Raw genomic sequence first — 15,292 nt, forward strand, 5'->3', positions numbered from 1 at the left:
TTGTCCAGTTAAGACCGGTTGTAATAGAAAACACACCCATTATTTTTTATTTCGTGGTCGGAAAAACTAAGTTTGAAAATTTTCACATTTTGCAAAAAGTGGCCGTCTTAGTTATACCTTTAACCTGGTAAACATGGTACCGAAAACCGTGAACAAAAATCAGCTAAAAAATATAAACGACAAATTCGTCACACGACTGAGTTGAACATTTTCAACTTTGAGCGAATCACTGAGCGACGAGCGACTGCATTCTGTTGCCGAGTGGAGACTTCTAAAAAAAGTTCACATTTTTTATGGCTTTCATTAAATTCGCTGAGCGACGAGCGATGTATGCTAACTGTTCATGGTTGATTTTAGTACGTAGGTGAAGTGAAATATTCCAGATTATGTGGAGAGTTTTCATTCATTAATCACTAATATTTTATTATCCCAGACATTTTTCATGCTTCAAAGAGCTGTGATGACGACTTTTTCAGTTTAAATTAATTTATTTCTTTCTTTTTGATATTATATTATAAATTTGGAATATTTTTATTTTGATGTGATATTTTTTGTTAGTATTTTCGCTGTCGAGTTATGATCTTTTCGTTTAAGTGCGTACTATGCCTTAAAAAAAACATGTGTACTTAAATACTTCCTTATTCAAAAAATATACCATCACTGGTTTAAATGAAACACATATGATAACCATTGTGAATTGTTATTTAAAAACTTTACCGTAACCGCATCTTGATCTTACAAAAATTACTTGACTGACACTTTGACATTTTTATCAAAACCAAAAAAATTCCGATAAATCCTCATTATTTTAATTTTATAGAAAAAAAGTAAAATATGGGAAAATTAATTGAACAATTCGCCGCCCTACAAGGTCATAAAGGCCGAATCTGGGGCGTCGACTGGCACCACAAAGGCAATGCATTCGCTTCCTGCGGTGAAGACAAAACAATACGCATTTGGTCACAAAATGGACAAAATTGGACAACAAAAACAATTCTATCTGATGGACATCAACGAACAATACGGGAAGTCTCATGGTCACCTTGTGGACAATTCCTAGCTTCGGCTAGTTTTGATGCTACAACTGCCATTTGGAGTAAAACATCAGGTAAGTGTGTTGTCACAATAAATCAAATGTCATCTCGATTAAAGTCATTTTATGAATCCCAGGAGAGTTTGAATGCAATGCAACTCTCGAAGGACACGAAAACGAAGTTAAAAGTGTCAGTTGGTCTGTTTCGGGTTCCCTCCTTGCCACATGCAGTCGTGACAAATCCGTTTGGATTTGGGAAGTCGCTGGCGATGATGAGTTCGAATGCGCCGCTGTTTTAAATTCACATTCGCAAGATGTTAAAAAAGTTGTCTGGCATCCGTATGAAGAGATCCTAGCTTCGGCAAGCTATGACAACACAATCAAACTATACAAAGAGAATACTTTAGATAGTGACTGGGAATGTACAGCGACTTTAGCTTCACACACGTCGACAGTTTGGAGTATTGCATTTGATCAATTTGGTAAACGACTAGCTTCTTGTTCTGATGACAAGACAGTCAAAATATGGCAAGCTTACCTCCCCGGCAACGAAGAAGGCATCCATACACCTGACAATGAAACCGTTTGGAAGTGTGTGTGTACCATTTCTGGGGAGCATACGAGAGCGGTTTATGATATAAGTTGGTGTCATCAGACGGGATTGATTGCGACAGCGTGTGGAGATGATTCCATTCGCATATTCAAAGAAGACGAAGGTTCGTCAAAGAATGAACCAACTTTTTCACTGGTCACTTCTGTGGATAAGGCACATTTGCAGGATGTCAATTGTGTGAAATGGAATCCGTCAGTAGCTGGTCAGTTGTTGTCGTGTAGTGATGATGGTAATATTAAAATTTGGAATTTTGTTGAGTAGTTTTTTTGTCCAAAATAGAGAAAGAGAGTGGGAAATATATATATTTTTATTGGGAAAATTTGTACTTTGTTTTATTTGTTTTGATTTAATATTTGATATTTATTAATCGATTTTAACAACGATTTACAAAGATTACAATAGATAAAGAAAATGTTAGAAAATGTTATTAGAATATCGGTCTCCTGAAATATTCGAAATTGTTATAACGATTTCCCGAAAGGTGGCCGGAAACTGGAGACGGCCGAAAATAGGCAACTCTACCCTACTATAAAAAAATAAAAAATAAATCTCAACCAATTACCTTTATTATTGAAATTTAATAAATAAATCTCATACTTTAACCGAAACCTATTTAAAGTAATGTGGTAACTCCCAGAGAGAAACCAATTGAAAAGAAAGGTTAACTGATATTTGTGGTCTCTGGAAAAAAGATTATAACAAGAAAAACAAGATTTTAATCAATTTATGCGAGACAAATTAGAAAAGGTTAATTTATCATATAAATACTCAGGTTTTCCTGAAGTCATAATTTTATGAATTTTTTCCAACAATAATACGAACATGAAGATTGGAGTTGTTACTTTTAGCCAAATTCCAAGGTTTTAAGCCTTGTCAACGAATTCTATTTTTGAGTTTCCAAGATAAACTTGTGAAAAACCACTGGGATCTAAGCCATTTTTAGATATAAGCATGTACTCGGACTTTTTTGGGTTTAAAGAGAGATCGTTACTTTTTGACCACTGAAGGAGGCTTTCGTGATTAATTTTAAAGATATCATCCCTAATATGACCTATTTTGCAATTCAAATACATCTGCACATCAGCTGCATACATATTGACAGGACAGTACAAAATACTATCAGGAAGGTCATTAATGAACATTAAAAAAAGGAGGGCGTAAAATTGATCCTTGTGGGACCCCCATGGATGTATGTTTGTAATTAGACAAACGATTTCCTACCAGCTATATTAAAGCTTGATTTCTACCTGTTAAACAGGGAACAGGTATGCCTAACTTTGCCGACAAACAATTTTGGTTCTATAAAGCTGCTTATAATGCTTCTGTAAAGCCTTATAGAAGCAAAATTGCTTGTAGGGATGTCCCCCTGATTCCAAATATGTATATTTTTTTGCCTTTTTTTTAACTCTATTTACCCGTTAGTGCCTTTTTTGCATTTTTTACTCATCAGTACCTTTTTTGTCTTAAGAAAATAAATTTGCTTGAACTGAACACATTAGAAAAAGAAAGTATCGCAAGATTGAATAGGTATTTTTCTTTTATAAATTAAATTTCTTATTTGAATAACTTCCAACAGTTTTGAATTGAGTTTACTCGTTACTGCTCAAGTAGAGAGAGGTCTTTCAGTTCATATAAGATGCTTCTTAGAGACAATCGCAGGAGGCTGTTTTCTGAAACTTGAAAAACTTTTGGTAGTTCAATACTTTCATAATTAAATATCAAGCTCTTTATTCTTTTTATTTAATAACATTGCCTTTTTTGCCTTTTATTCAATTTTTATTTTCCTTTTTTTTGATTTTTTAGGTCATACAAATCCTTTCCCTGGTAATCAATAAGGTTAAAAATAAGATTTAAATTGATTAAGAAGTTAACGTTTTTTTTATACATATATTTCTGTTTTATTCATTAAGAAACGGAGCATTCAAAGTTTCATAAAGTTTTTTGGCCTTGCGTGGACCGAGCCCAGTTACCAGCGACAGTCTATCCTGACTGGCATTAATGATGTTTGCTAGACTGCCAAAGTTTTGAAGCAGCGAAACGGCATCTGTTTTGTTAACTGGTTTAATGTTGGTTAAAGCTGTCACAAGCTGAATACTACAAAGATTAGTCAAAGTCTTAAATATTTTTCTATTCTAAACCTACCTTCGCATGAGGATCTGCATCAGGGCGCTCCATAATCATATCTGGAGGTTTATTCTCAAACAATTTGTAGGTTTCAATTATTTTTCCAGCTTCCTCGGCATTCCAAGCCAACATTAAAGTAAGATCAGCTAGTAAACTTATTCTAGTCAAACTCTTTAAGGCTTTGTGTGGTTCCTAAAAACAGAATTGTTCATTTTGTCTGTTTAGAAAACATTTTTGATAAACTTACTGGAATATCAACTTGAACAAGTAAAACTCTTAATTGAAATGCTTTTCCGAGTTCTTTTAAACGTCCAACAAGATATTCGGGATGTAGATTGTGGTATTGCAATGATAAATAGATAATGCATGCATTTTTACCAACAATATAATCGGGAACAATGTCTCGGAATTCATAGGGACAATTTAAAATTGTCTTTAAAATAGGATTGCCTCTTTGTTTTGGATGAACTTGAATGCAATGTGAATTAAATGGACCTTGTAGTTTAGATTTCTCTTCATTAGAAGCAGCAGCAGAAGTGGCATTTGTTCCACTAGCTGATGCAGTTTGACTTTGTGCAATTGAACTTGAACTTGTACTTGGTTCATCGGCGGCGGCAAAAGTTGTTGGTTGAATTTTTGGTATTTTGGGAGCAGATGGTATTTCGATGTTGGCTAGAACATCATCTAAATCATCAAAATCATCATCATCCATTTTTTTGTGATGGTTATTTGTTATTATTTTTTTTAAATAATTTTGAAATTTATTTCACAAAAAATAGAAATAAATAGCGTATGGAGAGATAACAACAAAAAATATTTGACATTTAATTTGACAATTTGTTTACTTATCCATGATTCAAACCATATTGGCAGCGTTCAGAGAAATAGGATGCATTAATCATGTCTGTTTCCGGTTAAATTTTGAATTATTTTTTCATAAGGGACGGATCACATTCAAGTGATTGGCAATTACATAATAGATTTGTTTTTTTTTTTTTTTTGAAAGTCCGTATAAAATTGTGTGAAAAAACGACATCAAATCAAAACAAATAAAAACAACAACATCTTTATTTGTATAGAGATTTGAAAATTCCATATAATTACCTATCCAGACTCCGGAGTTTACTTTTGTCCCGATAAAAACAATAGTGCCAATAAAAAGGTACTAGGAGTATTAATGAAACGGTGCAAACTCTGGGCAAACCTGATAAAATGATAACGAACTGTCAAATCCACACAAAATTTTGATAGTTTTACCACCTTTACCACGTTTACCAGAGTAATGTAACAATAATTTTCCACTTTGTACAAAAATATAAATTTCCGCAAATGGTTTACATGAAACCCCACAAGAAATATTTGCGTAAAGGCTTGGCCACACCGGAGGGTATGCGGTATAGCGGTAACGATATTTGTACTAAAAAAATGAATGAATGAATGAGAACCTGAACGTTGATGTGTCAGTTTAAAGCCTAGTACGCAGCTGAAGCGAAACGAAATTTCCCATATACAAAATTTCGTTAGAGAAATCTTGAACGAAATAAAATTTGTTTTGTTTTTGCTTTTAAACTTATTTTCTCATGTTTTTTCTTGAATTTTTTTTATTTGTATATTTAATAGTTTTACTATATTCTATAATACCCGATGGTATTTTTTTGTTAACATTTTCGCTGTTGACTTTGGAGACTTCAAAATTTTTCGTTTCGCTTCAGCAACGTAGGCTTTACGCAAGAGAAAAAAATAATTAATAGTGATCATAGCCTGTTTTCGCTAGAGCCCAAATTATATAATTTCGGAAATGAGGTCAGTTCAGATTTCAAATTCAATTTTTTTTATATAGAATTTAACATTCGAAATGAGATAATTTAAGTAATTATCTCATATTATCAGAATAATATTCATTTATGGCCTTTATCTGGAATGTGCATTGTGTAAATTTCAAAATATTAACAATTTAATGCAACCATGTCCAACAATTTTTCATTTAATTTTTCAATTGAGATTAATTTTCAAACCTCCGTTTCTAGGCTTTTTTGTGTCTAACATTTTGTACTAAAAATAAAAAAATTTTCGTTTTTTGTTTTCGTAATCTAATTTCGTGGACTTTACTCATGGATTTCCGTGTATTTAATTTTGACGTATTGATATGCTAATAACTAAAGTGGAGATTTGAATTCATTATTGGTATGCGGATTTTCTAAAATATTGAGGTTTTCTTTCAACCCAAGCACTAAATTTGATTATTAGTGAGGCCCTATAGTAAATTAGTTGTCGCCACTTTAAATGAAAAATTTTAAAATTCGTGCCATTTGACAGATTTCGTAGAGTTTCTCCAAATTTTTAATCCTATGCTATTCTAACATATAAGAGAATAGCATAAGAGCAAGGAATAAACTCTACGAAATCACTAGTTACAACGATTTTCCGAAAGGTGGAAGGAAACTGGAGAGGGCCGCAATTATAGGCAACTCTATCCTATATCCTTTTTTTTTCATTGATAACGCCTAAAAACTGACCTTTGAAGTTTTCATAAATATTTTAAAGCCATTGAAATGGAAAACAGGCTTATGAAAATTGTAATTTTTTACCCTTAGGGGTAAGTATCCATTTAATGTGAAAAAAATCCATTACAGCGATGGAGAATTCCAAAATAGTGGTTTTAATCATGCTATCCGTCACCGTGCATCGGTCTGGGCTAGGGTATACTTTTAGGTCTGCTGGTCTGTGAGTCCATTTGTACACCAAACAAGTAGTGCCTAAACTGGTTAATGGATTTCCCTTAAAATTTGCATAGATGTTTTTTTTGTTATTTCCAATAGGGTTCATATTTTTAATTTTTTTTCAAATCTCCAATAGAATAAATATCTCCCATATAACGGTTTCAAGGTATTGCGAATTCCTCGAAAATCGATCTAACTATTTCGATTAAATTTGGTGAACGTGATTATCTAAGTGATTCTAAAAAAACTGCGTTTTTTGTTTTTCTCAAAAAAATCGAAAAACTACAATATAGCGTTATATATCGCTTTTATTAAAAAACGACATAGTTCATGTTCTCTATTGCACGTCAAGTTTTGTTCAAAATTTAAAGAAAAATATTTCTTTTCATCTTAACTAGTTGAACTTTTAAAAAAAAAATTTTTAAATATTTTTTTACATTCGATTTTCTCTTTTCTGATACTCTTACCAAAAGCTTTAGTTTTAAATAAATAATAAAAACTATACAAATTAATTGAACTACAAAAAAAAAAAAAAAAATACGTCCGAGCATTTTTTTCTTCATTTCTTCTACATAGGCAATTTTTGTGGAAATGTTCACTTTTCAAGTAATAACATTTTGTTTACTTGTCGTTAATTTCTCATTTTGTTCAACACTTCAAAAACTATAAAGTTGTAATCTTATCAGAACTTTTCACTTGAAATACAATTTGTCTGGACTTTGAATAAAAACCCAAATTTTTTTATGGTTTTTAAAGTTAACACAAATGAAAAAAAACACACAAAAAAAAAGAAATTTAACTCTTAGATCATCTTTTTTAACATGCAATCATCTCTTCCCACGCAAATTGTCACGATCATCAATCTGTCCTTATACGAAAAAAAAAAAAATAATTTTGGGAAACAATCAATTTCTTGTTAAAATCCAAAAGAAAAAAACAAAAACTCCCACGGATTAACTTAATTATATATTTTCACATATTTCATCAGGTCCAACAATTTTATTTTAAAGTAGGTACATCAACTTAACATAGCTCCGTATAAACGTCATTAATAAATTAATATTTATTAATCTACGTTAATACACTCAGCATTCCACAGCATATTATAACTTTTCGTTTCTAAATTCCCTTAACCTTAGCCTTATTTTGATCTTGATATTTCTTCTTAACTGAAATGGTAATAAAAATAATGGTAACCTTTGTCAAAATTATTAAACAAAAATATCACTCACTTGTTATTAAAGTATCAGGATCCTCTTCCTCGTCAGTATGTTTGACCTTCTTTCGTAGTTTTTTCAAATAAGCCATTTTATATTCCTCGCTAGGTTTGCCTCCCAAACCATAGCTAACTTCGTAAACCGTTAAAGGAATCACAGTCGAGGAAACGGCTATTAGATCTGTAAGAAAAACCATATTCCATCCAGAGTTATAACTTCACCAAAAAAATCTAAATTTTATTAATCACAAACGCACCTGGTTCGTATTTATCTTGTTCGTTCTTTTTGTAAAGCATTGGGGTAGCCAAAGCAGATCCCACCAAAAGCACAAGGACAAAAACTCCACAAGGATTATTCATTTTATTTTTTAACAAACAAACAAAAATAATAAAAAGAATAAATTTCAAATCATTTATTCCGCACAAAAGCAGCGATCAAAAAATAATCATAAGAAAAAAAAACGAAACTTGTATTCACGTAACGACTCGAAATTGCAAACTAAATGGAAACCAGGTCTAGAGGCGTTTCGTTACCTTGGCGGATTACAGTGCCATGGCATATGAAGTGACTAGCATAGTTATAACTTTTAGTTTTGTTGATCAAGTTGAAGAAATCCAAACAAATTAGAGTGGTAAAGTCAAGCTTTTGAGCTCCCCATAATGCGATCATACCTACACACACAAAATTGCTAGATACACACAAAGTCTTTTGGGTCTAAGTTTTGAAGTGAGCGTAATTTATTGAATTGATCAATTCGTAATTCATGAATTTATCCCATATCGCCATTCAATGAGTTTTTTACTTTGTTGTAAGCTTTTTTCATTTTTTATATTTTTTGCTTGATCTTGGTATTTGTTGCACATTTTTTATTATTTGTCCAATAGAAGATGAAAGCGAGATGAAAGCTTATAGCTAGTCTTCGGTCTTACTATATGAAGATTTTTCTTCAATTTGTAAAAGAATGCGGGCTACGGGGTGTATGAGCAACATAATTATTGTGTTTTGCTATGATTATTATTTTTTTTTTTAAGTGGCTTAAGAGTTTAGTTGTATTATGTTTGTGAGTGTTTTTTTTTAGTTTAATTGTTCTGGTTGTGGAGTAGATGCTTTATGTGAATACTGCGAAACGTTAAGTTGTGGCCAACGTATGGCGATGGCGTTATAAAAATGCACGTCTTGGCAGGTTATTTGTTATGTTTTTAACAGCCATTCACTTTTTGCACTTGAAAATAACTCATTAATGAATTAATTAAAAAAATAAGCTTTGCAAGTTATACTTCTTTGACTTGATTTGATAATAATATGTAGTTGGGTTTATTATGTTTTAATGGTGAGAAGATTCTTAAATGTCTATATTTTTAAATTTATTTTGAATAAATAACACATTATGATGATTTCTAGTAAAAATGATCTCCTAAATTCGAAAATAATATTAGATTTTTGTAATGAACTCTAATTTTTTAAGGCGAAAATAACTGAAAACATTGGGCCATATTTCTTGACGCGGTCTAAACCGCTTCTAAAAAAGACTGGAGCTTATCCTATTCAAATAACTTTGGATAAACCCTAGTCTATGATAAACGGCGAGTCTTAAAATGACTATGAATTTGCTCCATTGATTTTATATTCTAAAATCAAATGCTGAATCGGAACTACTTTTCAAATAAAGACAAATAAAAAGAAAAAAATAGTGGAAAACAACGTGTTTTTTTTAAATAGTCTAAAATGATTTTGGTCAAGCTCAGGAGTAGTTTTCCATTGCATGGAGATCACAGTGGTCCAAATTTTTCCATTACTGTATTAATGGAAATGTTGTTCTGGTGGTCAAGTCCAACACTCAAATGATTTTATTTTTCGATATTGTTGAGCAGGGTGTCCGAGAACTTGTTCGTGTTTTTTGGAATGGCAAACCACATTTTACCGACTTCCAAAAAGGAATAGGAATTCAATTTGTCTGTATTTGTTTTTTTTTTTTTGGGTATGTTTGTGACCTCATAACTTTGGACTGAGTGAACCAGTTTTGATAATTCGTTCAGTTCTGGCTATAGAAACTATGAGAAAAACCATAAAACCCATGTAAGTCGGTTTTTTTTGATAAAAATGATTACTAAGATAGAAGAGAGGGACCCACATTAAAGCTTATGTATGTATTCAAAATAGTAGTTTTTTGTTTTATAGTGTTTTTTCATATGAGTAGGGTTGCCATGTTTAGTCATGTACCAATTTTTCCTCTAACCAATTGATTCCTAGTGGTTACACTACACCACGAAATCACCAGTTTAATGTTTTTTATTTTTTTCTGTCCGAATAAAAAAAATTCAAAAATGTACACTTCAAGTAACTTTAAGGGTAGAACTACAAAATTAAATCATGTCAACGCCTCTCACTTATACTATATAGCGGGATTTATTGAAAAGCTCGTTCTGATTCTAAATGCACACTTTCCTAGCTCACTTAACTCCTTCAGAGTACAGGATCTCATTTCTCGAACAAAATATTTATTCCAAGTAAAAAATTTTTGCATTTAAAAAATATATTTTTTGCGAATGAAAAAAATTTGCATTTACTAATTTTTTTTTAATGCAACTGAAAAATATATGCATTAAAAAAAAATTCTTGTAATAAAAAAAATTTTGAATTGAAAACAAAACAACTGAAATATATTTTCATTGACATAAAATTTTCAAATTTAATACCTATTTAATATTTTGCATTAAAAAAAATGTATAGCAAATAAAAATTTTCTGCATTGCAACAAAAAATTCAATGCAAAATGTGTGCATTAAGACTTTTTTTTTTAGTATTCAGCAGATTTCTTACAATTTTGGCTTTTCGGCCATACATAAGCTATTTAAACTATAACATTGAACAGAATGTATGGCAAAACAGTCCAAATTTTAAGAATTTCGACGAATATAAAAAAAAATATTATGCACACTAGACTGATTAAAAAAAAAATTTTTTTTTTTGTTCAAAGCATTGCCGAAAATATTGTTGGAAATGGGGAAAAAAAATACTATAAAAGTTTCAGCCTTTAATATTAACATTAAGTACAGCCGCCGCACAGTGTGTCGAGCCCATACAAAAGTTTATCATAAATACTTGCAGCTAAGTTTTTGGAGTTTTAATATCTTTTTTTGTGTTTTTATGGCAGGAATAGAAAAAAAAAATTACAAATTAACAAATTAAACAACCTATTACTATTTTTTTTAGTATAATTTATGAAATTAACATTTATTGAAGAAGCCACTTGTGAGCAGAATTAATTTTTTTTTTATATATAAACAAAAATATACTTTTCGTAAGGTTTTTGGTGTGCTGAACTCGAATCCGAAGTCAGAAAAATTCTATCATATCGCGTTTTTGAAATATTCCCGTTAGAAAATCTGAAATGTCGTTTTTTAACAGTTTTTGAGGTTATGTTCTTGAACGTGGTGATTTATTTCAAATAAATTTGTGACAGTTTCTAAAAGAACTAAATGTTTTCTTTTAAAGCCCGTTTAAATCTTTTCAATATCTTTTTTCTACTTTGAGAAATCTTAAGTTGAAGTCAACTTGTTTTGTTTATCTTCTCTATACAAAAAAATCGTATGTTTATTTGCGTTTCATAGCAAATCTCGAATAGTTTTTTGTCAATCGCTTTCAAATTTTGAAATAACGTTTTATTTGCATTTTCGTAAATTCTTATATCGATGAGGTTGGTAAATACGCTATAATACACAGTAGAGCGTGGCCGGGTCAAGTAATTATATTAAAAATTTAGTATGCAGAAAATTATAATTTTTTTTTTGTTGAAAACAATATTTAAAATATTTGTAATTACATAAACAGCTTTTTGTTACTTGCATATGGCTAAAAATTATTAAAAACATCGATTTTTTCATTTTTGTGATCCCCTTGAAGATGTTTCTCAAAAAATGAATTATTTTGAGTACTTGACTCGTAGCACATAAATGTGAATATCTCTGGTAATCGCAAACAGAAGCAGACCAAACTTTGCCAATATTAAGTATAGGCATAAGGAAAAATAATATAAAAAAATTATCGATATGATTTAATAAGTATTTTTTTAAATTAAGTTTAAAAATTAATTTTTTTTTTTTTGGCCATTTATCAAAGAAATTTTAATAACTCATATATAATTTTATAAATTTAATTTTTTTTGTTATACGTTTTACAACAACACTCAAATAAACAAAATAACATTAACAAAATTTTTCAAACAATTACCAAACGTGAAATATATACTCTCAAAGATTCCCATAAATTCCTCAAAATATTTTCGATTTCCGAGGTACTCATGTTTCGGAGCTTATTTTGAATACATAACCTGGGTTATTTTGTAAGATAAATATATTTTCATATGAGTTGACACTTCTAAATTATATTTTAATAGCAAAAATATTAATTTTTAACAAAAAAAAAAGTGATTTATCATAAGGGGACGACACACTGTGCGCCGCATAGCAAATTTCCATATGGATATGATTTACGTGGGAAAGATTGTGGTTTTGAGTTTGGAATTTTATAACTTTTTAATGGTTCATCAAAAAGGCTAGACTTAATACATTTCTTGTATTAAATTGAACGTTCTACAAAAAAGCTCTTTTAATTTTTTTGATAAACTGCCCCGTTTCGAAGTTATTCAACTTTAAAATATAAAATGTAATTTTTTCTTCATTTTTGTTCAATTTTTTGACGAAACTATTAGGTTTTTTCAAAAATTTGGCAAACTTTTCGAATATTTGTATTCTATGTTGTCTTTTGGTTTCACAGATCCTTTTATATAACTCTCAAACCCCTAATACTATCATATTAGATTTCTTCAATAAATTCGAATTATTCATTTTTTCAACTAAAAATTATTTTAAATAATTTTTCGCGTCGTTTTTTTTTTTTAAATTTTATAAATGCAATTTTGTTGAGCGTTCAATTTTATACAAGAAAATTATTAAATCTAGCCTTTTTGATGAACCATTAAAAAGTTATAAAATTCCAAACTCAAAAACACAATCTTTTCCATGTAAATCATATGGGAAATAAAAATTTGCGATGCGGCTGTACTTAATGTTAATATTAAGGGTTGAAACTTTTACAGTATTTTTTTTTCGTCATTTCTAACAATATTTTCGGGAATGCTTTGAACAAAAAAAAACAATTTTTTTTTTTAATCAGTCTAATGCACACATTTCGAATTGAATTTTTTTTCAATGCAGAAAATTTTTTATTTGATATAATTTTTTTTAATGCAAACATTTTTTATTTGCAATAAATATTTTTTTTAATCTCAAATGATTTTTTTCAATTGATATTTTAACAACACTAACCGTCATATTATTCACTAGTTTAAAAAATACATCAGGATGTAAAATTGTCAAATATCAAAAATAAGTCTAAATCCAAAATAGTTATCCCGATTTCAACTATAAAAATAGTTGAAAAATAGTTAAAAACGACTATTTTTTTCTCTGTGTGACAGTGAATATTAAGGATTTGGATTTATTTTTGACATTTCAATTTCTTTCAATCCATGCAGATGTATTTTTAAACTAGTGAATAATATGGCCGTTAGTGTACCTATTCAAACCTGGAAACCCCAGCTCTACGGCTGACTGAGAGCTGGCAACCAAGTTTTTTGTATTCTTTCGGATCTAGACTAATTTATACTTTTGCGAAATTTGATTTATTAAAAGTTAGGGGTTTTTACTAACACACCCGTAACGCAACTAATAGACTGGACATTGAAATTAAATCAAGTATATTTTCAACTATTTATTTATTCACTAGTAAACTGGAGTTGAGGAGAAAAAATTTGCTTACAATTTAAACAAAATTGATGTATGGGTGTTATGAGTTTTCGAAATTGAGGTTGTCACACCCGTAACGATGAAAACAAGCTTTTTGCTATATTAAACACTTTCTTTTTCACACTTAAACTGAATGTTATTTCTGGCATGTAATTAGATCTAGTGCTGTAAACTTTTTCTTATTAAGTATCGAAGATCCAATAGATGACAAAAGACTTCAAGGCCGCAGTCTAATTCTTAATTTATATAATTTATTCATTGCCAATTGCTATCTTTTTATATAAAGCACATCACAAGTAGTAAAAGCACACTACAACAACAATAAACATTAACAGAAATAGTATTCATGCCTATTACAGAAGACGCAGTGACTCAGTCCCCGGGAATCTACTCGATCCGCAACCGAATCAAATTTCAATCTGTGAACTCCCCGGGATGAACTGTATTATCGATCCACGAAAACACACTAAACTGCTTACCGACATATGTCATTGGTGACACTTACATAGCCAAATGTCATTCTATCACTTCCGCACCGGCGGCTTCGGTAATGAGAAATCTTGTGAAAGTGACTCTCACTCCCGCCGCAGTGCATCTGCGTCTTCGGTAATAGGCATGATTAACTGTATTCGCATGATATTAAAGCCTATCATTCTCCAATTATTGTAACTATGTCCAAATAATTACAACATTAAATAACAATAACTCTCAGGCATTCGCATTTTCTTTAGAATAAAAAAAAAATATGAGAATGAGAAACTTTTGGTTACGGAAATTTCGCATGATCATATATCAACGGATCAGCCAACAACTTTATTCCACATTCCACAATTTCAACAAAACTATATCACACACACACACCCTCCGCTTTCCATCACCTTCTTTCCCTCCTTCTTTTGTGATCATTGATTGCGCAAATTATCTCGCATAAAAAAGTACCTAATCGTGACGTGCTTATTGCGCGCAATATACACCATAGTTTGCAGCATGGAACAATAACATGCGCCCCAACACCACACCAGAACCAGATTAGATCACAAAGATGCAGTGGCGGGTGGCGCAGTGGTAATGGTAGTGCAGCACTGCAATAGCGAGCGAAACTTTCAGTTTCATTTGAGCAACGAAATGGAACAATTTCCCGCTTTTCTAGTCGCCTTCGACAACCTTCAGACTGGAAAACTTGATCACAACAACTGTTAGATGGAAATATTTTTCTATTTGTGTAATAAAATATGACTCTCATAAAATCTGAGTGGGCTAAGAGTAACTGGCTAAAGAAGTTGGTTTTCTATTTAATAATAAATTTTACTTGAAGGTAGAATTCAATCGCTGTTGAAATGAGTGGTCATGTTTAAAATAAATAGTTAAATCAGCTGGAACTTTGAAAAAATAAACATAGTAAAATGCATATTAGCACTCTTTGTTCTTTTGATATTGAGAAAAGTCCTTGAAAAAAAATGCACCGTTTTAATACATATTTGAGACATAACAAAAACGCTATCACGAAAAAATTAAGAAAATGTATTTTGAATAGAAAAATAATAGACTTTAATGGCCCCACTTATTCACTCTCTATTATATTATTTAAAGACTAAATTTTGCACCCTTAAGGTATAGAATGAAGAAGGCTTGTCCAACCGAGAACTAGCCCTTTGGGGGCTCTGTATCCACATTTTCTTGGAGGCCCCCTTCATCTCCTAGACTTGGATACAGCCTTAAGCCTTAACAACATTGCACAGTGGGTACCCTCCCATACAAAGTGTGGTCAAAAATATAAT

General features: G+C 30.8%; 3 protein-coding genes across 3 annotated transcripts; 1 reads left to right on the forward strand and 2 right to left on the reverse strand.

Moving 5' to 3' along the window:
- Nucleotides 1–738: 738 nt before the first annotated feature.
- LOC129908760 (probable cytosolic iron-sulfur protein assembly protein Ciao1) lies at nucleotides 739–1,959 on the forward strand. The gene is made up of 2 exons (XM_055985508.1): nucleotides 739–1,108; nucleotides 1,171–1,959. The coding sequence occupies exons 1-2, from the start codon at nucleotides 835–837 to the stop codon at nucleotides 1,905–1,907; spliced, it is 1,011 nt and encodes a 336-aa protein (XP_055841483.1). The 5' UTR covers nucleotides 739–834; the 3' UTR covers nucleotides 1,908–1,959.
- A 1,398-nt stretch (nucleotides 1,960–3,357) lies between these two features.
- On the reverse strand, nucleotides 3,358–4,595 carry LOC129908761 (DNA excision repair protein ERCC-1). The gene is made up of 3 exons (XM_055985509.1): nucleotides 4,018–4,595; nucleotides 3,789–3,962; nucleotides 3,358–3,733 (listed from the first exon to the last, which is right to left on the reverse strand). The coding sequence occupies exons 1-3, from the start codon at nucleotides 4,480–4,482 to the stop codon at nucleotides 3,545–3,547; spliced, it is 828 nt and encodes a 275-aa protein (XP_055841484.1). The 5' UTR covers nucleotides 4,483–4,595; the 3' UTR covers nucleotides 3,358–3,544.
- A 2,849-nt stretch (nucleotides 4,596–7,444) lies between these two features.
- Nucleotides 7,445–8,275, reverse strand: LOC129908766 (uncharacterized). The gene is made up of 3 exons (XM_055985519.1): nucleotides 7,964–8,275; nucleotides 7,723–7,887; nucleotides 7,445–7,659 (listed from the first exon to the last, which is right to left on the reverse strand). Exons 1-3 carry the CDS (start codon nucleotides 8,064–8,066, stop codon nucleotides 7,610–7,612), a joined length of 318 nt encoding a protein of 105 aa, XP_055841494.1. The 5' UTR covers nucleotides 8,067–8,275; the 3' UTR covers nucleotides 7,445–7,609.
- Nucleotides 8,276–15,292: the final 7,017 nt, after the last annotated feature.

Source organism: Episyrphus balteatus, chromosome 2, assembly GCF_945859705.1.
Source record: "Episyrphus balteatus chromosome 2, idEpiBalt1.1, whole genome shotgun sequence".
Lineage (NCBI taxonomy): Eukaryota > Metazoa > Arthropoda > Insecta > Diptera > Syrphidae > Episyrphus > Episyrphus balteatus.